The sequence below is a fragment of the Dromaius novaehollandiae genome, chromosome 1 (genome assembly GCF_036370855.1).
Source record: "Dromaius novaehollandiae isolate bDroNov1 chromosome 1, bDroNov1.hap1, whole genome shotgun sequence".
Taxonomy (NCBI): domain Eukaryota; kingdom Metazoa; phylum Chordata; class Aves; order Casuariiformes; family Dromaiidae; genus Dromaius; species Dromaius novaehollandiae.
The window spans coordinates 204,614,208-204,639,240 of record NC_088098.1 but is presented as its reverse complement, the minus strand read 5'-3'; the positions used below and the strand labels follow the sequence as shown (position 1 = coordinate 204,639,240).

The 25,033-nt window shown below is 36.9% G+C and overlaps 1 protein-coding gene across 1 annotated transcript in view; it reads left to right on the top strand.

Moving 5' to 3' along the window:
- Positions 1-25,033, top strand: part of ARHGAP42 (Rho GTPase activating protein 42) — a 161,009-nt gene that overhangs the window by 66,654 nt on the left and 69,322 nt on the right. The window contains exon 4 of the mRNA XM_026109167.2: positions 18,319-18,390. Coding sequence (XP_025964952.1) covers positions 18,319-18,390 — 72 coding nt within the window. The remainder of the gene's footprint in view (positions 1-18,318; positions 18,391-25,033) is intronic.

The following is a 25,033-nucleotide window of genomic DNA, read 5'->3' as shown; positions in this document are numbered from 1 at the left end:
TTTGCTGTGCTTATTTGTGTTATATATAAAGCAGGCTTGATTTAGTTGTAGCCCTCAAGTACTGCCATAAGACTTAGCGTTTTTAATTACTGCGTGCCTTCCTGCCGCCCCTGTTGGAATCGGGCTACCTTCTGTGTTAGTGGCAGTGCACAAATGAGGGAAGATCACTTGCAGTCTGAACTGTTGACCCTGCCTCTCAAGCTATCACTCTTTAATTTGAAACAGGGCTCAATGAGTGAGAGCTGCAAAATAAATATGAAGGCAAAGGGAAAAAAGATGAGGCTAATGATAAGTTTGCATGCCAGCATAGCTTTGCTATATGTTCAGCTTGGTGTTTCTGAACCATTAAGAAGTTTGTGGGTTTTTTCCTTAATAAATGTTATTAACTGTTCTGCCTTGGTTGGCTAATTTCTTATTATTGGCGTGGAAATGTCTGTCAAACAGAATTTTGAAGATGGTTATAGTTTGCAAAAGTGTCTTTTGCAAAAAGGCATCATAGATTTTAAATTCAGTGGTGTTTGTGGAAGAAGCAAAGAGTCAAGAGGAAGATCGATATGGTAAACAAGAGTGGCTATGCAGAAAGAGAAAGTATCTTTTGAAAATATGATTTTTAATTGAGTGGCTTAGAAGTGAGGGAACTAACAGAGCTCTGAGGAACAAGTAGGCTTGATGATCTTAGCTGAGTTGCAGAAAAGGGAGAACAAACAACAGGAACAAGTTTTGGAGAGAGCTGAGAGCTTAAACATTTTTTTATCAAGTTCTGATGGTTGGTGGCAAACAAGGGAGAGTGCATTAAGCACTCTCTGACTTGTCTCGAAATAGTGAAAAAGTACAGAGAAAAATCTTAGAGCAAAGTCTTAGAGAAAATGCACTACAGAGAAGGACATAGCCAAGATGCAAAATCTTTCTAACCGTTTTATAAAAATAAATATTTTCCTTTATTTCTAATTCATAAATCCAAAAATAATTAAGAGGTACAGTTGTTATTGTCTTTAATATGTAGCAAAAGTTACCTTTGCAACCCAATTCATAGAAGAAATTTCTCCTTAAGGTAAGGCTAGCACTGTGTCCTAAAAATGACAAAAGTTGTTATGGGACCATCAGTTTCAGGAATTTAATGTCTCTTCAAAGTAGCTTCTTAATATGCTGTGATAATGTAATTGGACTATCTGCTGTAAATTGCAAGGTCCATTTTCCACATCATCTTTAAAACTGCTGGGGTAAATAGTGTCTAAAGTCTTCATACTGTTTTCCATACCATAATTATTAAATATGTTTGCTTGGTCTATATACACTAGTAATGAAATTTGGTCAAGTATAACATTTGTATTCAAACCATAATCATGACAAATAGGTGTGCATTTATACTGTCTGCAATTTAGACAAGCTCCAAGTAGTCTGTCAGAAGTACTTTTCTTACAATTTTATGTAAACAGTATATGTTTTACAAGCATTTTCAATGTATTGTTAAGCCAAACAACAGAATAATGAAATCAGAGTAGCAGAAATATGTCAATACCAGATTTCGCCTCATACTTTCATAAAAAATAAACCAAAATGCTTTTTAATATACATATGTAGATATGTATTGCTCTAGATTAAATGCAACTACTCTAAACTTTATGGCAAAGCTTGAGTAATTATTCAAAAGGTTGTAAAGATACCTAAATATATATATATGGCTGATAGGTGTATCATTTACCTGCTTCTGTGAATGTATGTTTATCTACATACTATTAGTTAGGGATTTTCAGAATCTGCCGAGTATAACAGCAATGAGCTGATAAAAGAATGAGCTAGGATCCAATACAGGTCTTTCCAAATAGTCTCTTCTGCATTTTCCTGTATGAGTTCCTGCAAAGAGGGGATTTTAACTTGTACTTTTTTTTCCTTATTAGCAGAACATTTGTTTCTTGATTTGGGAAGTGTATATTCTGCTTATGTCTTCTGGTTAAGAACAGGCAATCACCTGCCAGGATGAAACTGAGGGAGAATTTAGGGAAGGCTGTTTTGTACTCAGAAGAACTTGCTGATGATATTCAAATACTCAGATTCCTGATCTCTTTTAGAAGTCTGGTGTTGAAGACTGGCCTGTGCATCTGCCTTAATTTCCCTATCATCTGTCTACAAAGAAGGGGCTCCCTTTCTTTCTTCCTTTCTTAATTGAAGAAAGCATTTGAAAAGTCCATTTCAGAAATTCTGGCAAATGAAATTCTTGAAAATACATGTTGTGGTGAGTCTGACAGCTCAAAATCCGTTACGGGATAATGTGTGATAATTAAAAAGCATTGTTTTTACTTTCATAGTAAGTCAGAAAGTTCTTACTTTGGTTAGTCAAATATTTATTTTTCCTTTTATTGATTTCCAGCTTTCCCTTAACACAGCAATGGACCTCACAAGGAGGTCTGTTTTGGATGTATTTACTCCGCTCTGTAGAAGTTTTGATGACATCTGCACAGTGAGGAGAACAGGCCTGGCCACAAACTTTGCAGACCAGGATTTGGAAAGGCAAAGAGACAAAGCAATAAACATATGGAACTTATTTTGGGTGATTCTTAACTAGACCTAACAGCCAGCATGAAAATGCCTGGGAAGTTTTAAAATAAGGACCTTATGAAATAAGTCATACTACTTGTTTGCTAAGATTTATCTTAATCATATAATCTATGCAACTGTTAATGCTTTGAATGTAAAATGATGGAAAAAAACCACAAAAGACCCACTTAAACAGAAATTTCTTTTCTTCTTAAATTTAAAATTTCCCCTCTGCTACCAGGAGGTTTGTTTTTCTTTTTTTTCTTGCTGCTTTTTCTTCACATGAAAAAATATTTTTCTTGTGATTCTTATACAGTGTTTCATAGTGACAGTTTAAGAAATTAAAGATTTTTTTTTAAAACATAGTAAAATATCTGGACCAGATGATACTTAAACCACACTTACTAAAGTGCACAATAGAGTAATTTACCATTGCAAATGTTGTAAAGCATAGGTGTACTTGAATTCTGGACCTATTTTTCTTAATTAAATCTGTGCTCTAATTATGCTGCTTCCTGTGTTTATGTAGTCATTTCCCCCTTGATAATATGTAATGTAAACACTCAAGCTGAGGATTTTTTTCTTTTTTTTTTTTTTTTTTCTTTTTTTTTGGAAAGCCATAAAGGGAGGAAAGACCAGAAAAGTTTTCTTCCACTGGTTATCTGAAATGCCATTCTTGAGTTCTCTTTTGCTTTCATTATGATTTGAACTCTTGGCCTAATCAAGAAACATGGACTATTTATAATAATGGTAATGATAAAAAGATAAATGCATTCAAACTTGTGAGGGCACAGCTGAATGGTTTTTCCTTCCTTGTGGTTATATTTGTGATTACTTTATCTTTTACAGCTTTCATTGGGAAAATCCATGGAATAAGCCAAAAAAAGAAATGGCAGCTCTTACCTGATGATTTGCTCTTACCCATGACCACCTCCATTGCTAATTTATGCCATTCTTCTAAACATTGTTTCAAGGTGCTGCTAAATGAAAAAAAAAACAATGTTTGGTTTGGTTTTCTACACTAGGCAATTGCTTTTATCAGGTGATGTAAATATTGCTTATATAGCATAGAAGGGATGTCTGCAGCAATGGATTTCTCTGGTTAAAAGTGTGCAAAACACTGTTCAGGTTGTTGTCTCATGTCTTTCAACGCTATTTGAATGCAGAATAGTTACTTTTGAATATCATATTTAATGACTTGCCTCATTCAAGTCAGTGGGTTTTTTCTTTCCTTTTTAACTTACTGGCTATTAGCTTCTGTTAATCTATTTAAAACTTCTAAAAGGTGAATATTTTTCACAAAAATGAAAAATATTGGGAAAAAAATCTTAATGTGCAGGGCTTTCCATGGTTGAGTTTTACTTTACAATTACCCAGGCAGTTAGCGTTTGGGTGTTCGTAGCAACTGGATTCTTTATAAATTGTCCACTCACTGCTCCGGCTATCGCAGGGAAACCGCTGGCAGTCAGCGTGCTCGGCACGCGCTCAGGAAAATGTGTTCAGTAATGCTTAACGTTGCGTCATAGTAAGTCTATTTAAAACCCCAAAAGCAGGGAAGTAAGTTGAGAAGAACCAGTGCATGCCCTTTCACTTCTGGTTTCTGATAGCACTGAAGATGGGATGCTCCAGGGCTTTGTAAGGCTTTTGTTATCAGTACGTACAATAGGCAGTTGCTTAAGTATGATCACGTGAGATGTCTTTTTAGTGGATCAGCACATCTTAGAGTCTGACCTTTGAGTATAATTTGGCTTCCTGTTGGCCGAGAACTGTTTTTAAGTGGCCTCTCCATTGTGTGAACCCTCCTCCAGATTAATCCGACACGGGCTGAAACGTCTTGCGCTTCAGATTCCTGCCGTTAACTCTTTGTAGCTGAAAGGAAGGAGGAATTGCTGGTTCCTCCCCAGGCACGGTGGGTGTTTCCATAATGAATTAGCCCTTTTTAGGCTCACTGTTCTCTTTGAATTTTAGGAATTGTGCGTTCTGTTTTTGCTTTTAGGATGCAATGGTAGTTATATTAGTTAAAAGAAGGATAGTCCATCCTGTTGTCCCTCCAGCTGTTAAAGATTATAGACTGATGAGGTTTGTGGCTTGTATGTTTAAAAATGAATACTTAGAACTGCCCTGCAATGAAAATTTCCTAAAAATGGATTTAGGTGCCTAATATTAAATGTGCAGCTGTGGCCAGGTATCCTTTGGAGAACCTGAATTAAAGATGTTACAGGAGCTTAGTTTACCGTACTGTTGCTCTGTAATCAGCTTTAGGTAGACTGCACATGCTTCTTTTTTGATTGGTTCTGTGGTAATGTCAGGAGTGAAACATTATAAATATTTCACTCTGTGATTACAGTGGTAATCTGCAGAACACTAGCAAAGAGAGCTTTTGAGTAATGCTGAATAGCTCTTAGATACTTTCCAGCCCATAATCACTACACTGAAGAATCACCAATACCTTGAATTTTGCTCAATTTTGCTAAGAGGGAGTTGGTAAAAAAAAAAAAAAAAAAAGGTTTGAGCACTAATATTCATTGCAGATGTCCTTCATGGGACACCTTCCAGTGCGCATTATGGTAGCCTAGCTAAGAGAGGCAAAGGTCTGGAAAACCCCTGTGAGATCCGCAGTCGTGGAGGAAGCCTGGCGCTTTTGTGTCGGTCCCTAGATGCTACAAGTTTATTCCTTTGCCACTGTTTAAGACGCCAGGAGCAGCAGCTGACGCGGTCAGACTGGTCGGCTGTGACTAGCTTGTGCAGAAACGGTAATTCAGTTGAGTTGCATGTCCGTCAGCAGTGCAAAATTCAAGCAGCGCTCTCTCCTTCAAAGTTTTATTTCTAAGGAGGGCCCTTTATTCACATCCTTTTCTTGGCAGGACAGACTGAGAGAAGAATTAAGTCAATTTAGTTACTAGTTCATGTGGGAGGACAGTAAGAGGATTGTTAAAACCCATGGCTGGACAATTCCCTCGATTTCATTCTCTGCATCCTAGTTTCCCCACGAAGCTTAATTAACAACATCCTAGCATTCATATTTTTATTTATGACTTCTAACACTAACTCAGGATACTATTTGCCATTTGGAATAGAGAGTTGACACTTGAGAAAAATTGTGCATTTTGTTTATTATTTTACATATTTTTAAATCAAGTTACAGAGGGAAAAGGGGAGACTATGAGAAAAATGGGATGTAAGGAACAAGTCGAACTTTGGAATGAATCATATTTTCTTAAGACAGCAGATTTTCAATTTTTTTCCCAACCAATGTGTCTACATTATTAAGCACAACTTACTTGAATTTGTTTGGGCCCTTTTGTACATCGGTGTTTCTTCTGGAGACTATCTAATGTTTCAAAGAATACAGGACTCCTTTGCCAGTTTGTAGTGCTGTGAGTGGAGAGGGGAGAGAAGTACGTGCTCACCCTAGAAACACTTCTGAGTCTTAGCTCTGATTTCTTTGAACTTAATAACTACTTTGTGATTATTAACAGTCATAAAATTAGCCATATTCTTTAATAATTCAGCTGGTGTTTTTGTCTTGATAATGAACTCTGGCAGTCAGCTTCTCAAATAGATTATATATTACTAGTGCAAACTCATTTTATTTCTTAGAATTTTTATCAATTGATATTTTCAGTCAAGCAGCCTGTTGTTTTTTGTACTGCTGGGCTGTAAGTGGAAGGCAACCATTTTTTACTTTATCCATTTAAGTAATGGTTTTCATTTCCTCACCTCATTTCCTAGCTCCTTATGTAAAATGTGTTGTGTTGCCTTTCTTGAAGGTTGTTTTCATTCATGTGTATATTATTTGTACATAAAAATAGCTGAAAGTACACGTTTCATTACATAATCTCCTATTTTAAAATACTTTGGTTTAAATGTAGATTTGTGGTATGATTTTTTTAAAAGATCAAATATATTTTAAAAGACTATATTAAAAATTTAAAGACATTTTAAAAGGTTAGCGTCATCCCATGTTTTTCTTGTTATAATATAATCATAGAATAGTATTGAATATGATGGTATCAGGAAAAGATAAAGTCTGACCTTGTTGTGGTCAAATATTTGAGGTATTTATAACTATCCAAAAAGAAAATTAAGTATAGCAGTCTTTTAGTATTTGCAATAAAATAAAGATGGGAATCTTTGTAGAAAAATGGGAAAATAAGAGAATATCTGACTTTATGTATACATATTTATATATACACATACATGTATGTGTGTATATATATATATGGAATATGTTTGCTTTCAGCAATCCATTTTTTTAAAGTATTATTTTGAATGTTTTAAAGATGTAAAATAGAATTAACATAAAAGTGTTTCTAGGAATTTGATTTCAGCAGTTCTGAGTGCTTGAAAGACTTGTTATATCCCTCAAAAAAAAAAAAATCTGCTTTCTCCGTACAGAATACATTGTATTATGTGGTGTAAATAATTTTGAAAGGCTGCCGATATAACCGATCAGGCAAACACCTCATTGCCACTACATGTTATCAGAAACAGCTTTCTCGCTGGGCATGTGGAAGGTTTGTAGCCTCTTGCTGCTAGTTGTAGTGATTGATATGTATCTGCTGCTGTTCTTCAACTCAGCAGGACAGTTTGAGCATCAGCCATCAAAACATCTTTAATAGTTAATTTGATTTGTCAAATACTGATGCATTTAGTAGAGGTGATGATAATAAATGCAATTTCTGTTCCACATACAAACAGTGGTAGTTAAATGAGTGGGTTGTTCTTGATGGCGTTCAAAGTTATGCTTCAAGTATTAGTGATTTGACAGTGCCCAAGAATCCTGTGTTTATGACCAAAATAGATTAACATTCAAACATTAAAACTTAATTACTGTAAAATAACAACAATTCTGGGAGTTTTAAGTATAATGATATTTTCTCTTTAAATATTTATAAGCCAACAAAGACTGTTCTAAGCTTACTGCAAATTCGCAAATGTGGAATTTAAAACAGATGGAGTGAATATTTAGCTTTTTCCTCCAGAGACATTGCAAGCAAATGGATGCAATGAGTGAACAAGATAGTTAAAAGGAAATAGCATTAAAAAGTATTAAATGAACTTGTAGAACATATTTTATCCAGACATGCCAAAACACCATTTTTTCTATCTTTTTTAAATCTTTTAAAATACAGAAGTTTTACGCTTCATTTTCCCTGCAAATACAAGTTCAGCCAGGAAATTATCTTTTCTAGTTTGGAGAAGGACAATTGTTGAGATGTATGTGTAACTTGCTACCATAACTTCACGATACAATTATTCTTATCTAAGAGCCTTTATTTTTCCTTCCCTGTTGTCTTGTTCACTGAACAGTGTCTAAAACCACCGTCTGGTCTTGCAGTCACTGATTGCTGTCTGTTGGGGTTGCTGTTCAGGAAGGGCTGAACAACTCATTAGGACAAATAGTCATAAAATGTTCGAAAATCATTTATAAGACCTGTTACTATCTGTAAAATACTTTCTGTGTTAGGAACTTATCCTGTGCTTAACCTGCCATTAGGTGACACACTAATCTTCAGGTGTTTCTGGAACAGAGTTAACTGAGCGGGGTGAGGCAGTGGGATTTCTGAAAATCTGTTTTACTGTTTTCACTTGAAGGTTGGTTGGTTTGCACAGTCAAGAGCTTTAATGAGGTTTTGTCATAAATTCTGTGTCAGACGTGCTGTTAGCTGCTGTGTCCTAGGACCAGCTGGTGAGTGCGCTTGCTTAATATTAGCTAATGACGGAAAATCTCCTTAGTAGAAGCAACATCTTGTAATGGGACTCCATGGTAGAGAGCAGAACACTTATTTCCAAGCCTACATGAAGTCTCCTTTTAAAGAGAGGTAATATACTATGGCAAGTGTGGATTTTAACATACACTATAGCTTAAATCAAACAAGTACTTTAATGTTTCTTTCATTTTGAGTTTTCCTATCTCAGTGCTGTACAAATGCACCAGACGGTGATACTGTAATAACTATGCTATAAATTAATTAAATAAAAGGAAATCAAGAGGTATGATATGATTTTATTTGGTGCCGAAGAATAAGCCATATTCTGTATTACCTAATGCATTATAATAAAGTGTAATTTATGTGACCTCTATTTAACCTCTCTTCAGAGAATTTTGTGAGAGTGTGCTTGGCTTTTTTTTTTCTTCTGAGTTCTGACAGAAGTAATTTGTTATCCTGTTTCATTTGTTGTGGTACTTTGGTAATTTATTCTTGATCGTTTGGGGATTATTCATTTGTAGTTCAGCTGCTCGGTTACATATTAGGATTGTGACTATAACTTTGGACTGTGAAGCGTTAACATCTAGTGAATCTGGTAGTGTTCATGCTGGCTCTGTCAAACGTCCCTGCTTCCTGCTGAATGAGGAGTGACTCTTCTGCTTAGCCCCTGATTTCTTTGCGATACTCTGTAAAACTTTAAATGGGGTTGCAGTATCTCTGAGTTAGAGCAGACTTCAAGCCCAGTGGCCCAGGCACTCATTTGCTTTCTTTTGGAAACACCTAAGTTATGCTGATTTGGGCTTTTTATATCTGCTGGGAATTATCTGCATGAAAACAGAGAAGCAAACTCTGCTGCGCTTGATTGCAGAGAGCCCGGCAATTTTATCATGGGACACAACTTACAAATGAGCTGTACCTGGTACCTGAGGTACACAAATGAATCAACTTTGAGACTAATGGGTGTAAAAAGAATGAAACATGTTTTATAAAACATTTTATTAAAGGTTCATGTACTGAAATGCTACTGTAATGAAAATATTTTAAACAGTTCTTTTCAATAACATGCTTTCCTTAATATGATAGTAGATCAAAAAAAAAGGTAGTATGATACAGTATTTCTGAAATGACAGGAGCTCACTCCTTCTGCCAGTGAGCTTGCAAAATATATAGATTTTGAAGTTTAACATTTTTTTCCTTGCCTAGTATTCAGGAGGAACAAAAGAAACGATACCAAATGGGGGAGAGAACCCCTAGAGGACCTCCTGGTATTTGGTCTCCTCCCCAGACTGTGAGACAAGGCCACATCTGGTTAATGATCACGAACATAGTCATGGTATTGTTTGCAAGACTTGCTTGTTTTTATATCCTGCTTGGCAATCTTCATAAATTGAGTGGGGCTGTTTGGTTTTGGAGAATTCCTTGAGCTGGCTTCCCTCGGTGAGGTCCCTGGTGTTTCCGTGTTCCTTTAGCTCACAAAATGGTATGACTGCTTACAGGCCTGGTGCTCATCTCGCTTGCAACGTAAAACACTGTTTCTTTTTCTTCTCAACTTAGGAATGATATTTCCCCCTGTTTCTTGTCTCAAGCACAGTTGGTGTGATATTTTCTACTGAACTTGTCCTGTAGCATGGCTGTACTGGAGACTGGAGGAGAGAAGAGCAGTGTTAGAATTAATACCACCTCTGCAGGCTATTAATGCTGCAAAGGGTCTCATCCTGTCTAGAGACAGAGAATAATGTTGTTCACAGAAAGAAATGAAAAAACTATGAAGATATGCAGGTTTTCTGCAGTAAAGAGCAGTATCCTTACCTTGACAGAGGTTGGAAAGAGATGCCCTGTCTTGCAACATGCACATTAATAAAAACTTCTGCAATAATTGACTTGAACTCAAGGGGTTAACAGAATTCAACATCTGATTTAAAAATAGCTTTTTAATCTTTTATTTTCCTTTCCGCTTCAGTCTCTGTTATGCCAGCACATGCCTCTCGGAATTTTCTTTTTCATTTCTTCCCTTTTAAATTCCCGCAGTGCAGCGGTGGTTGAGCAGCGACAGTCACAGGAAGGGCAGTAGGTCAGGTCGAATGCGTGGCTAATTGTTGTGGGATTTGAATGTTTCAGGGAAATCAACTCTCCAGAGTTGGAGGTCTCCTACCCATATGGGATTCCCAGCGTTGTAAAGGAAGAAAGCTGAACGGGCAGAGGGAAAAAATTAAAGCTTGACGGATGCGGGAGTGGCTGGATGCCTCAAACAAAGCTGTGCTGTGTAGAGGCACTAAAGGCAGAATGGACTCCTGAGGCAGAGAGCTCTGGTGGTGTTCGGACCACTCTCTCCTTTTGCATGCCAGAGATATCTATCTGAGCTTTCCAGGAGAATCTGTGGTCAGGATACGAGATTGTAAGAATTCCATCGAAACTGTCCTAAACAGGCTGAAATCTTACAGTCTTACCAAAGTGGGAGGTGGGGGTCGGGGTGTCCTCTTTCTAAATCAAATTCAGTTCTCCAAAAATGAGCTCCTGTGCTCTGTCGTAGCATCGCCTCTGTCTCAGGAGCACCCAACAGAGTTGGGTGTGCCAGCAGTTTATCCTCAGGTGAATTTTAGGGGATGAAGTTCAGGATCTCTTGCTTTGCTGGTTCGTAGAAAAGCAGGTACAACTTATGCACATGTCTCTGGCTTTGCCAATGGCTCAGAGCCTGGAGATAGAAAGAGACGTTCATGGGAGCTGAGTGGGAGTTGATCTCTAAGCATGATAACACCACAACATCATTAGAGGGCACAGAAATAAAAAGAGAGACCATTCTCTGTGTAGGACTTTTTTATCTGAAATATGGATGCTTCCAACCAAACCCCTATCCTCCCTTACCTCCCCAAAAAGAAGTATGTCTAAAATAGTGAATATTTTTTTTGAATATAGTTTATCCACCTAAAACTAGATGTTCTGGGGGAAAAAAAGTATCAGTAAGCCTTTATTTACCAAGACCCTTACCAAGTAATTACAAAGTCAAGATATATAGAATTTGAAATAAAGGCGGCAGTGGTAATTTAAAGTGTCACGTCTGTGTACCTTTTTTTTTCTGGATGCATAAAGCTTACATCACATTGGTAGAACAAAAATGTTTAGGTTTGATTGGTTGATGGTAGAATGCGAGGCAGGGATTTTCACAAAGACTGACTTTATCCAAAGGTGGCTAATTTTTCTTGTGTTTCCTCTATAATCAGTGGAGAAGGAAAGCTTCTTGATGAGACCTAGCACCTGAAGTTTAGGTTCCCACTCTAAATTGTGCCTGAGAGAAGCGTTTCTTTCTCTGATGTTTCTAGAGGACTCCTTAAGGAGACTTGCCTTCCAGTGCTAAAGGCAGGCTTTTGTGTATATTCTCCTGTTTCTTAATTTCCTAACTGTTTCAAGAAATAGTCATTTCAGGCATGACACTACATTCCTTTATCTTTAAACAGTTTCTTGTAAGAAATTAAAGGGCACTGTGTTTTCTGCTAACATCAGCATGGGCTATAGAATATAGAAAATATAAAAATGGTGCTCACTTGAAAACACTTATAGAATAGTAATTTTTTAACCATGTATAACTACTTCCAGCCTCCACTGGTGTGTGATTTATAAGCATTCCCTTGCAGCAATTTATTAAAACCATCTGACATAGCAAAAGGCTAGTGCTAAGAAGCTGAATATTGCATTACAGATCATACATGGAAGTGTCTGTCCTGTATTATTATTAGTCCATGGTTAAAACTTCATCATCTTCTGAACATGCTTTAACATCATCTGCATTTCAGTTTTGCTTGAAATAACTGGGATCAGTAGTGATATTTTATTTGAAATCTTCCACAAGCTTGGATATTGTTTGATGTCATCTTTTTTGCAAATGTGAGAAGGATTAAGAGAAACTTCAGATATGTGTATATATGCTTTGTTTTGTGAATATGCTATTTGTCTATGTACAGTTTTCCTTAAAAGGCTGTAAAAATACTTGTCCTACTTATGTCAAGAAACTATAGGCACTGGAATGCATATTATTAGGTTTATGTCCTATTTATGCTTTTTAACTTCTTAAATGAAAACTGAAGACTTAAATACATGACGGATGTTTCATTATGACATGTTTATCTTCTGTGTAGCATGTAAGCTTGGTCCATAATGAAAAAAACTGTCTGTATTTGGTCTCTGTTTTTGTATTTGAAGTTGTATTGATTAGAAGCTGTTGATAATTGTCACAGATAAAAAGAATTTTTTTTTATTCTCTGACTGATCAGAACGTTAGGAACTATTAAGATTGGGGCGGGGAGAGGTTTTCAAATTAAATTATTTCTTCTAGCAGAGCAATATATTTCTACATTATTTCTACATTATTGTGAATATATTAGCTGTGAGATTTGTTGCCTTGTAGAAGTCTTATAACAACATGAAGCAAATTAATACTTGTCACCATTCAGAACTCATGAGTCATTAAACACTTCAGGGAAACCGGTTTCATTTCCAACATGCAAGTGGGATAATTCTGTGTTGCAATGAAAAATACTTGCAGCATATTCAGGGCAAACATGGAGCAAAAATTAACATTTTTACATAGACAAAAGGTAAAATAAAGTTTTTCTAATGGTTAAAGCATTTCACTGTAATTCAGATTATCTTAATTTAATTCCTGATTCTGTTACTGGAAGAGTGCCTCACCTGGTATTGTCATCGTCTTCTGTCATTGGAAATCCTGTTACTTTCTTCACTCTATGAGCTACCTAATGTCTTTAGCCCTACAAGTGAAAAAAGACAATTTAAGATGTATTAATTCTTCTTCTAACTGCAACTCAGTATTTGTAGAGTGCAAGGTGAAGCTCAAATCTTGTAAAGCACTTCAGGGATTAAAAGTTTGGGGACATATTATTGGTATTTGCTGTTGAAAAAGCAGCTGCATCTATATTTGAGTTAAATAAAATTTCCATGCATGTCCACTGGTCCTAAGTAAAAGTAGTGCATACTTACATCATTCTGCTTATGATATACTGTATCATATACCAAATTTATGACTAGAGAGTTGATTCTATTTCTGTTGAAAAAGCAGAATACTGGCCCTAGTCCTATAATGTTTTCTACTAATGTGCGTATCCCCTCAGATGCTATATGGAACAAATGCATTAATGCATAGGTCAAATAGCTTCTGTTTGCATATATATAACCTACTGTCTCAGGGCTGACGTATTTTATATTTGAGACTGACATTTTTTATTTGACTGAGGAGTAGCTGTGCACAGCAGGTGAACAGTGGTGCACAGCAGTAGGACAGTTTAACTAAAATGAAAGATTCCCACTCGAAATAAGGAAAATAAGGACAGTCAAGCACTGAAACAGGTTGCCCAGAGAGGCTGGGCAACCTCTGTCCTTGGAGGTTTTCAAGATCTGCCTGGGCAATGCCCTGAGCAACCTGGTCCGTGTGCAGCGCTGACCCTGCTTTGAGCAGGAGAGTTGAGCTAGATAACCTCCTGAGGTCCCTCCTAACCTGCATTACACTATGTTTCTACGGAAGTGGGGGAAACAGGAGTAAAGAAAAATTTTGCAGTCAATTCAAACAAAAGGTGAACTCAGTTTTATTAAAAGTGGTTAAAAACTTACCTGCAAAGAATTCTGTATTTCATGAATAGCAAACTGAGAGGCATGATATGTTCTGGTATAAAGCTTTTATCAGAACTTATTTTGAATTACTTGCATCAGATTTTCATGTGCAAGAAAGAGTCTATCCCAGATACAAAGCTGGTACACTGCTTACACTGTAATATTACGTAAACCTTATAAATGTATTTGTATGGAGATGAAAGCATAAAAGCAGAAATTGAATTCAGAATTAGTCAAAAATGTAAGTTTTACATAAGCAATTTATTTACTATGTAATGTGTGATAGAAAACTTATTCCGGAAGTTAGATTTAAGAAAATCTAGAAATGGAAATTTCAGATAGGTTTACAAAAAAAATTTATTCCTCCTATTTTTTTTTCCGCGTTCTAGTGAATGAAACTTTTAGTAACAGTGAAAAGTTAAAAAATATTGTTACCCTAAAAATCTTCCAAAGTAAAGATGTGGACTTTCTCCGTGATTTGTGAAAAACAGTTTAATCTCATTGTCAGTACATTAATTCAGTTTTATAGCAAGCTTCTGGAAGGAAGGGGGATGGACTGGAAAGGTGGAAGAACCTGAAGGAGAAAAGACAGCTTAAGGTGATTCATCACATTGGCTTGAAGGGTGTCAGACCATACTGAACTATTGTATTTATCCAAACTGAAGATGACCTCATAAATTGTCAAAGCTGACTTGAAAAAACATTTAAAAAAACTGAAAATATTTTTCACAAGTGTTTTAAACAAATTCAGTGTGAGTTTGGTGGTACTTTAATAATACTTTTATCAATAAAGCTAAACAGAGGGAGTTACCTTTTATCAAATTTAGAAAGTTGATTAGGTTCTTTAGTTTAGGACAGTCTCTTTTTTGCTAGATCTAATACAACTTTCTAAATTGTCAAAGTAACGTTTTCCTATTATGTGTACCTGTTATATATGTCCAGGCTGTTAACTGACACTAAGCTGTAACTGTGTGGAGTTCTTTTGTTTTTACTTTGTTTTTTGTGCTCTGGAAGAAGAGCAAGAAACTATCAGAGAAAGTAGCATGTTATTCAATTGGGACTGCTCTATGTTAGCAGCACTGAGAGATGGAACTGTATAGTGTCCAACACCCATATTGGGGCAAGAAAGCCTTTACAAACTTTAAAATACATATAAAGATGTGACTAATTTGAATAAGCTTTTGCGGAAAAGATCTGTACTGTAAGCACAACATGGATTTCTGAAGTTGCTATTTACAGTCCTTTTGGCGTTGTTTGCGTTTTCCAAGTATCTTTGATTTCAACCTTGCACAAAAGCTGAACGAGAAAGGGATTATTGTCTTGGCAGGAACTGAGCTACTCTATTAGAGCCACACAATGAAAATACCGGATTATCCCAAAAAATCACATTGCTGTAGACATGGTTGTGGGAGGACTGCATTCCTGATTTTGAGGGAAAGAAAAATTGGCCATAGGCCAATTTCTTCTACCTAAAAATATGTCCAGAGAGGACAACCCAGAACAAGTTAACTGCAATATAATTGCAGTGACAGGAGTCAGTAATAAAAATAAATGAATTAATAAATAAATACATAATGTGAAATTTCTCTCTGCTCTGTGTTTTTTGGTTTACAAAAGCATGACGAGGCCGGGTGGATGTAGACAGGAGCCTTCGCAGAGCTGATCTGTCTGTATCTTGCAGTCGGGGCTGCGACAGTGCATCTGCCAGGGTTCTCCCTGGTACTTTGCTGGCAAGTTCTTCCAAAAGCAAATGCCCATTGCTTGTCAAGTTCATAATTTTGCCAGAAAGCAAATCATCACATCCATGCTCTCGTCAGGAGAAGTTTTTGGCATGGGGACAAACTTGCAATGTACGTGGCCCAGCAGTTCTGTTCAGAGGCAGCAGACTGTCTTGATGAAGTGAGCACCATCTTTTAATTACTCTTGCCATATCCACTGTCCACTCCTAGTGGCACATAAATGAATAATAATGGGCTTCAGCCCAGTAAGGCCACTTACTTCCTAGATTACTCTTCAGGATGCCATATGCTTCCTGCAAGCATCCTCTTTCCCAGTGGCCGAAGTGGGATTCTCTTCCAAGATCTTTCAGTCGCTTCGCAGCAGAGTTGAGTAAGACCGGTAGTAATAAGTGTGTTTCAGTCATTTTAAGGCTGTCAAGAGGGCAATACATGAAGTGAGGTCTCCTGATTTGGCATGGAGACTACCTAAATGTGATAGCTTTGAGCAATGTGAAGAGGCATATTCAGCTACATGCGGAGTTAGTCTGGAGATTAGCAGTGACTGTTGACATCTGTAGTAACTAATTCAAAAAAATGAATCGCTTTTAAATGAAGTGAGGTATTTAATATATTATTGCTATATGTGACATGCTGTCAAAAACAGAAACATAGTTGTTGAAATTCAGGTCACTAACAAAAATTTACTTTGTGTGTGAAAAAGAAGGAAAAAAATGCATCCACACTTCCGTAGCCGTGACTCCAGCAAACTTCTGTGCTTTCCATGTATGCCAAAAGCCGTCCATGCATATAAGCTGTCAAAACTTCCAGCTGCTCCTTCCAGATCTACGCAGTGCAATTTTACATGATTCTGAGCAAGTCACTTAACATTTTTGCAGCCCTATTAACATTCACCTTCCTTAATCCCTATCCCAAGGACTGTAAGTATCTTTTGTTACATGCCTGTATGTTGCCTCAGAAAGTGTCAAGTCTCGGTTAGATTGCTAGATGTTGCCTAAAACTCTGTATCTTTGGGGGAAACGTCTGCTTGGAGAATAATGTTATGTTGCATTATATTCCAGTCTAACTGATGATCTACGTTGAATGCAGTAAAAGCTCAGTGAAGTCACGCTCTTCCCATCCTCAATGCCTGATGTCTATTTTTAAATGCGACCAGTTCTGATCACTGCGTCATCAAACCTGCCAAGTGTTGCTCTTGCTGCCTTGGACTTTTTTACATTAGCATGTCAAAGAGGGTCTTTACTTTTCCTAAAACTGCTGCCCTGCTGGGTGAAATGGTGATTCTGCAGTCTTTCAAATTGCAGTGTTAGGTTTGGAAGGAAAGAAAATATGTTCGTATTTTACTATTTCTGTTCTGTGTGTTTAATATTACAGCTTTTTGAGAAGCTTTTGTGCTCTGATAACAATGCAACCTGTCAGTTATTGTTATGGAAGAGTTACAAGAGCTCTATTCATTCACGTTTGGCTTAGCTGCATGTTAGCTTTGCCCAGTCCTCCAAACATGCCAAAGTGCAAATGAGGAATGTGATGACTGTCATAAAGACTGGACTACTGAGGAGCAAAGAAGTTATTCATGCAGAAGACCTAAAATTTTGCATATAGTTAGTATAATAGATTTTTATGTGTTTCATTATGCTTTAGCTCTGATATTTTGGCAGTTTTCAGGAAAGATGTATGAAATCTGGGTGCTTGTACTGGATGAGTCATGTTTTAGGAGATATGGTTCTTGAGTAGGAAGCTGTAGCAAAAAGAGAACTGTATTTTTCCTGAAAAGTGGAAAAAATATATTAAGAAAAGATGATAATAATTATAAATAACTATTTATTATCATGAGTTTGATAAAAGTAAAGGAGTAGAAAAATGTTTTATGAAGAAAAAGAAAAATATATATATACCCTTCCCAGGAAGGGCCCAATGTAATGACTCAAATGTGTCGTAAGCCCAAAGCCCCGGTTTTGCGTAAGTTTATACCTAATGGTTCTTCTGAGTTTTTTCTAGGAAAAATTAATTTAGTTTGTTATTCTGTCTGTCCCCAAAAGGCACATAGTTATGTCACACAGGCTTTTTTGGCATGTAGCACAATGGCAAGACTAGCATTTGTATTCTGCTACCCATGTGTCTCCAGCCCAAATGACTAGGGACCATTTATGTCTGGTTCCTACTATGAATGGTCTTCAGAGAGGGGTTCCCAAGTTTGAGTTTACACTAAATAAACAAAGACTATGATGGAAAAACGTGATTAATTAGAAATCCTGATTTAGGTTAAATTGATAAAAATAGCTGCAGGATATTTTTAGTTTAAAAACTCAACCAGTGAGGGAATCCAATTTAGAGTATTTTGTAAATTGTTCACTTTATTTTTTAAATTTAATTTAATTTCTGTTCTGTCAAAACATATTCCTGGAAATTTCCATTTTATATTCTAGTTTTAAGGGAGATGCAACAAGTAGAAGTAAAATACCAGAAATCCCTTCTGTACATTGTGGATAAACTCGCTTTATCATTGCTTAGAGTTGCTTTGTTATTCAAGATAATGGTCCATTACAGACTAGTGAACATGTGTGTAGTATGCTTTATATAAAGAAGTCATAGTTATTTGAGCCCCACTCATATGTTCTTACCAGAATATTGAACGTTGAATTTTTCAGTCCTATAGATTGGCAGACTCCAACTTTCTGCAAATACTGAAAAGATGTGCTTTCTGTTTAACTTTTCAGATCCAGAACGCTAATGACGTGCTAATAGCACCACTGGAGAAGTTTCGTAAAGAGCAAATAGGAGCCGCAAAAGTAAGTGGCTGGGAAAACGATTCTTTTTCATTTCATGTGTATTGGAGTTTATCAGTGTGTGTTGAAAGCTGGACTGAAAGCAGGAATGTTTTCAAACACACTGGATACCATCCTCATTGACGCATTAGTAAATTAGACTGAAATCTTTGCTGCAGAAAAGGAGATGATTCAGAAGTGGAGTTTAAAGACTGCTTGTATACACATAGGGTAGAGCTCTTGTTACTATTGCTCATTCTTACTGTCTGGAGTTGTGTTTATCTTCTGATGTCTGCATTTACATTACCTTGCATCTTGGGTTAACTCAGAACCACAGCGAGGGTTCAGACATCTGCTTTGAGAGTTGTCACCCTGCGGTGGCTGTTGTATAAAGATCGACAGGAGTCAGCAGGCTTTGGGCTCTCTCTTTCCCTGACTTCCCTCTCCACTTTACATGGTGCAGTGCAGCGATTGTTACCTTTATATTGCCCAGAGATTTGCCCGTGATGGAAGATCTCCAGTTGGTGTTTTGAGCCAGTTCTTTAGTGTTAAGTGTTACATCTATGTTACAGGAACAGCTTGGATTGTCTAGGTTGGGGTTCAGTAGTCAGCCCAGGGAATCAGTTGCATTAAGGAAAAAGAAATGAGCCTCCAGTCTAGAAGAGCTATTTTCACTCTGATCTTGCAGTCTCAGGTGGGCATCAGTGGCTACTTTGATCACAGTCTCCCAGAGATGCATAAAGGCATGGTAGTCAGGGGTATGGTTAGTAACAGTTCCTTCTGTCTACGTAAATGTACTAGTTTTGAAGCATTTCACTCTTTATATTAACACTCATAAAGTTTTCTGGGAAATCTCCATTTGTAAGGTTAAACAGGGGGGAAAAATCTACTTTTGATTTAGACATAACACAGCATGTTGTATCTGAAGTTGCACTTGTCCTGTACTCAAACAACCTCAGAGAAGGAACAGAGATGTTAGGAAGAGAGACTGAAAGCTTATACTTCTTGTACTGCTGCTGTGAACGTGTTGTAAACAGGTGAGACTGCTTCTGCACAGGGAGTAAATAAATGTGTGAGAAGAACTTTTACTGTGAACTTGAGGTCAGATTTCTGTGAAAAAGATGTTCTTTTGCTGAATATCTTTCTGTGTACAGCTGCATTCTTTTCTTGTCCCACCCATATGCTGCTGTTAGATGCACAAGTGGGAGTTTGTTTTTAACTGTGCTGCAGAAATCAGAATTTAATCCTAGCATTAAAATTATTTGTAGTTTCCAGTAGGTTTTTAATTGTATTGTTCAGCTCTTTGTGTTACAGTTTCATTTTTCCTATAGCTTCAGGAACACCATGTTCAAAAGCCTAATATGCTGTGCCATTAGATTGTTTTGGTATGTCAGGAAGAAGATAGAGAGTTCGTAGGGATCACCACAGAGTTATATGAGATGCTCCTGTCCCCTTTAAATGTATCATTCAGTAAATGTCAGAATGTTTTTTAATGATCTGGTTGAAAATAACTCCTTCATTTTTGGATCAGCAAGTGTTGAACATTAATGATAGAAGACAAGATAACAGGTTGAAACCTCTCGCTTCAGTATACCACAAATGCTAATACATCTTTTCTGTATCCCTTCCAGATGAAAATAGGGACATTTGCCCATCTTCTATAATTTAATGAAACAGTGATTGTTTTGAGTTGTCTGTGGTCATCCAACAATATACTGAATGAGTTCAGGATAGAACTTCTATTTGCCAACTCTTATTCCCATGCTTGATGCATTTTATTAATCAATGATATAGGGGTTTCGGATAGCCTAGGGATACTGGCTTGACACAGATACCATATAGAGAGCTTTCCCAGGTCATTGTTTTAGAAAATGTCAGATAAACTTGTCTTCTCTTTTTCTGGCCATGGAGTTCAACTGTACCATTCAAAAATGAGAGATTCAGACCACTCGCATAACCCAGGTTGTGATAGGCTTTTATACATTCACCTCCAAACTGATTTTTACCAGTGCAAACCACCACAGTGTATTAAACTAAATGTATTCAACTAATGGAATCATCACAAGGAAGTGTTGCATGCAGTGCTTTTCTTTTCCTAATTAAAAAAAAAGCAACCTGTGAACTAGAAATAACAAGACCGGTACAAAATACAGTGGAAATTTGGGCTTTCTGAAGCTCATTGTTAGTAAAGTGGGGTATGTGGTCAGAAGACTTACCTCTGTTTCTGTTCAGTTGGTTTAACATTTAGGATTTTATGAAGTGTTAAAAATACAGGATGAGTTGAGCCTGCTAGTTACTTAGCTTCAGTTAATGAAGAGATTTGGCTTTTGAACTGTTGTGGGGTGAACTGAATTGATAGCAAAACGGAAAACTTGCATGCTTCGTGTTTCCTGGACCTGGGCAGTAAGTTTCACAGCACGACCCCCCTCTTGTTTCTCTGTCATCCCTCTCCCAGAGAGGGAAGAAAACATTTCACTGCACGTGTTCTTCTCCAAGGAGAGGCTAAGATGTTGCAAGCTGCGCAGGATGGGTGCTGGTTGTGTCATATTGTGTATATTGCTAGAAGTTGTTCCAGTAATTGCTGATGACAGTTGTAAAAGTGCCCTAGAAAGAAACAAGAGAAGACAGCAGTGTATTTCTGAGTAATTTGCACATTAACATTTTGTGGACTAACATTTTAAGAGATTAGGTATAGAAGCATGAGATGAACTGTATGTGACTTTTGCAATGGCAATCTCGGCAGTGGGCACAAATGCAAGCCGGTCCTTGCGATGAGCCTTCCGCTGTGGGAGCACGTTTATAGCCAGTGGTGAGTGTGGCAATCTTTCTCTTTTAATTGGACTTTGAAATTATTCATTTTTGTACTGCTTTAATCTTGAGTATAGGAACTTTTCTGAGGAAAAAAATGCATTAGCCAGTCGTGTTACTTATGTGCGTAATAGGAGTTGATATTAGTTAGATACTACTGCAGACTTTGGTAAAGGGAGGCATAGGAGAGAGGACCCTTAGAAGAGTGCTTACTGGACTTTTTCATTCTTTCTAAAATGCTAGGTAAAATTCAGCTGGAGATGTTCACATATGAAGCGGCAAAAATTAGCATGGAGCATTATGAATGAGCAACCCTCCTCCTCTATCAAAAAAATTACAGAAACAGTTTATTAAGAAATTACATTTTTCAGTATGACAATCTCCATTTTATTTTAATAAGTAACTTAGCAAGATTTTTACTGCCGTGATGAAATATGTAGGAGTATGCTATGGTTATGTTTAATATAGAGAAGGAAATACTATATTCCTTATTCAAGCCTACATAAAATTTAGGTAAAACATATGAGTACAGAAAAAAAAGAGAAAAAATATGGAGGATAAAATATTATTCTGTTGACACTATTAGGCTATACTTCAAATACAAGTACAGCATAAACCCAGAGTGCAAGGTTCAAGTGTTTTTTAGAATATCAGAAGAATAATGTTAAAGACCAATTATTCATATATTCAAAAACCTAAAGGTATCCTGCAAATTTAAGAAATAGACTCCATAAAACATTAGTGTTTATAATCAAACCAGCCGTATACAAATCTACGTCACTTACTTTTCTTGATTTATACTACTTGCTCTTCTGTTTTTATTGCACATATTTCAGTTCTTCCTTTTCTGTGCACACTCAGTTTAAATAAAACTTGAGCTGTCTCCAGAGACTACACAAACCCAGCTTTGCACTGGGTAGCCTGCTGATTTACTCCATCAGAGTTTTAAAAACTGACCTCTGCAATTATTGTACAAATCATAGGAAAAGCTCCGTGAGCTAACTGGGAAAAGATTTCAGGCACGAAGCAGCTTGCCTTATTTGGTAAATGTGGTTTGCAAGTCCCCAGCTGGTAACTTTGGTGAGATCATTGTGTGATGTGTTGTGTGCAATAAGGCCAAACTTTCATGTTTCTTTTTATCCACTGAGTTACAGTATTTAGCAATATCTGTTCCAATGTCCGTTGACCTTTAGTACAACTCAAATCAGATCAAAGAAAACAGAAGCAATTTTGTTTGTAAGACTTAAAAGAACGGTTTTGTTTCCTCCTGAATTCCATCTGTTTGTTTCATAGAATTATTTGTTTTGGCCTGGAGGATTATTTTTTATTATTATTTATTTTTATTCATTCATTCATAGTTGTGAGCTCCTTTGTGCTTGGGAAACAAATCGATGTTCACTGCTGGAAGTGCACTGAATTTTCTAGTGTCTGTGTTCACATCTACACTCACTTGATCTAGTCATGCAAGAATTAGAGTGCTCTTTCTCCGTGTCTCGTTATTACTGTTACTGCTCAGAAGTTGAGGGGCACAGAACAAAATATATTTTGAAGTCTGTCAGAAAAGAGTTTTGAATACGTGTGCAAGAACAGTTAGAAATGACCAGTTTTGTGAATTGTTTTCCTTGAGATCCAATGAAATTCTAGCAATTGTTGTAAATCCTGCTATTTCCTTAACGGAGAAGAACGAATGGCCTGGTTAATATTACCCTAGGAGGCAAAGTAGGGTGTGTTTCATTGTAAAGAGCATCTGTCGCTCAAGGTTTGTGAACTGACACAGACAAAATTTGTGTCCGCTAGTTTTGGAGTATTTTGGGTGTCACTCTGAACCACAGAGGGGAGGGGGCTGGGGCAAGGAGCAGAAGGACAGGACCGGCCCTTTGCATGCTAAAGGAGTAATTGATGGCCAAATGTTCAAGTTAAAATGCAACACAGGTTTCCAAAGATGTATAGCACCCAAGTTACCTGAGATCTGTTTTGATAAGATAACTGATTTTATAGACAAGGAAGTGGATCTAACCTCTCTCTATTTCGGAAGAGCCTTTAAAGCACAGTACATGAGACATTTTGATGTAGCTGAGATGGGTATTATTAGTCTAAGGTATTGGCGATGTTTAAGGAACTGGCGGACTGGGGACGGGCCGCGGGTTTTGCTTGGGGGGGAGGCCAGGGGGTAGAGAAAGGTTGCTATTTAGAAGTTCCCGAGGGTCAGTTTGAGATGAGATGAGTCTCTTGCATTTTCGGTAATGACTGCATCCCAAACCCAGCTGTGCTAGCTCAGCTTGTGGTTGCTGTAAGTTGGGGGTGTTGTCGAAATAGGGGAGGGCTGGGATGTTGGGAAGCGTAAGAAAAAATGACAGAATAGGAGGAACTGAGGCTGCCAAATGATCACAAGACAACTGCAAACCAAAAAAATTGCTGTAATGTTAAAAGGCTAAAGTGACAGTCTGTTTGCGTATTAGAGGCTTTGAGGATATATCTCGGATAGAGAAAAAACACATTTTCTTTTTTTTTTTTTTAATGAGTTGCATAAATTTCATATTTGGGGGTAAGCTTGTGACCTTCTGTGAAAGAGAAGGGAATATATTACTAAATTCTGGTCTTCCTCCAGGGAAGACTTGGTACATATTTCTTTGCTTATGTACAAAATCAAGGTGTCTGACAGATAGCCATGATAACACTAACATAGTCTTCGTTCTACAGAGCTCCGTAAATAACTTTTAAGAATCCCATTAGCACTGTTACGTTTGTTCACATGTTCAGTATTAATTCTAGGTATGAATCTTTCCAGGATCAGGCTGTTATTACTAATGCCTGTATAAACACATTTAGGCCCAAGGTGTTGTCCTAGATTATTTTTATGTGAGAAATAATTCAGAATATGTTGTCTAATCTGATGTTTTAGTTAAATTTATGTTGACAGACCCAAGAACTGAAAAGTTAGGAGGCTAAGCAGGAAAAAAAAAAAGGAAAACCATTTTCATAATGGTAAATTTTGTTGTGACCGCTGTTAGAAAACTTGAAAATCTAAAAACTTTGAGATTGAAAATTTTTGCTATTTCATCTTGATTCTATCTGACTCTGGATATCAGTGTCAGTGTATAGAACCTGCTGTGAATTGTCCCAGATCCTAAAATTTGGAAGCTCTAGATTGCAGCTTTACTGGCTGAAGTTGTCTCTTTTTTCCCTTTGCACTTTGTTTCAGGTCAATAATGACAATCTATGGTATAAAAATGATTTTAAAATATAGATCAAATGAATTTTCACTTTAAAAAGAAAGCTATTTAAGTAAATTGGTGGAAATAAGTTGTGACAGGCCTGCCTTAGTTTGCTAATCTCTATTAAAATTATTTTTAAAAATGTAGAAAAGAATTCTTGTACTACAGTATGACTAACACTGCTTCTTACACTCTCTGTACATGAAAATACTTAGAAATGTGCAAAAATTGTGGTAAAGAGACCAGTGTGCACATACTTCATTTTTTCAAGCAGTCTTATTTTCTTTTGCAGAAAGTCAAACCAGTGAGCTGAGAGGTATCCCTGGCTAAGCACCTTTACCCAGAGGCTCTTTGAAGTGATTAGTCCACTTGAGATGGCTCTTGCCATTTCTGCAAGTGCAGCAATTTTATTTTCTTATTGCAGCTTCCTTCAGTTCAGTAACTGTTAATAAATCAGTATGAAGAAGATACGACAAATTGGCTGATCAAATTAAGGCTTTTCTTTGCTGATTCAAATCACCCCAGAGGTATCTTTAACATGTGAAGGATTTGGGATGGTTTCAGCCTAACCTCACACAGTTGCTAGCATCCTGCTGCCCTTGTCTTCTACGGTGACTGAAAGAAAGGGAAAAGGCATCCATTAC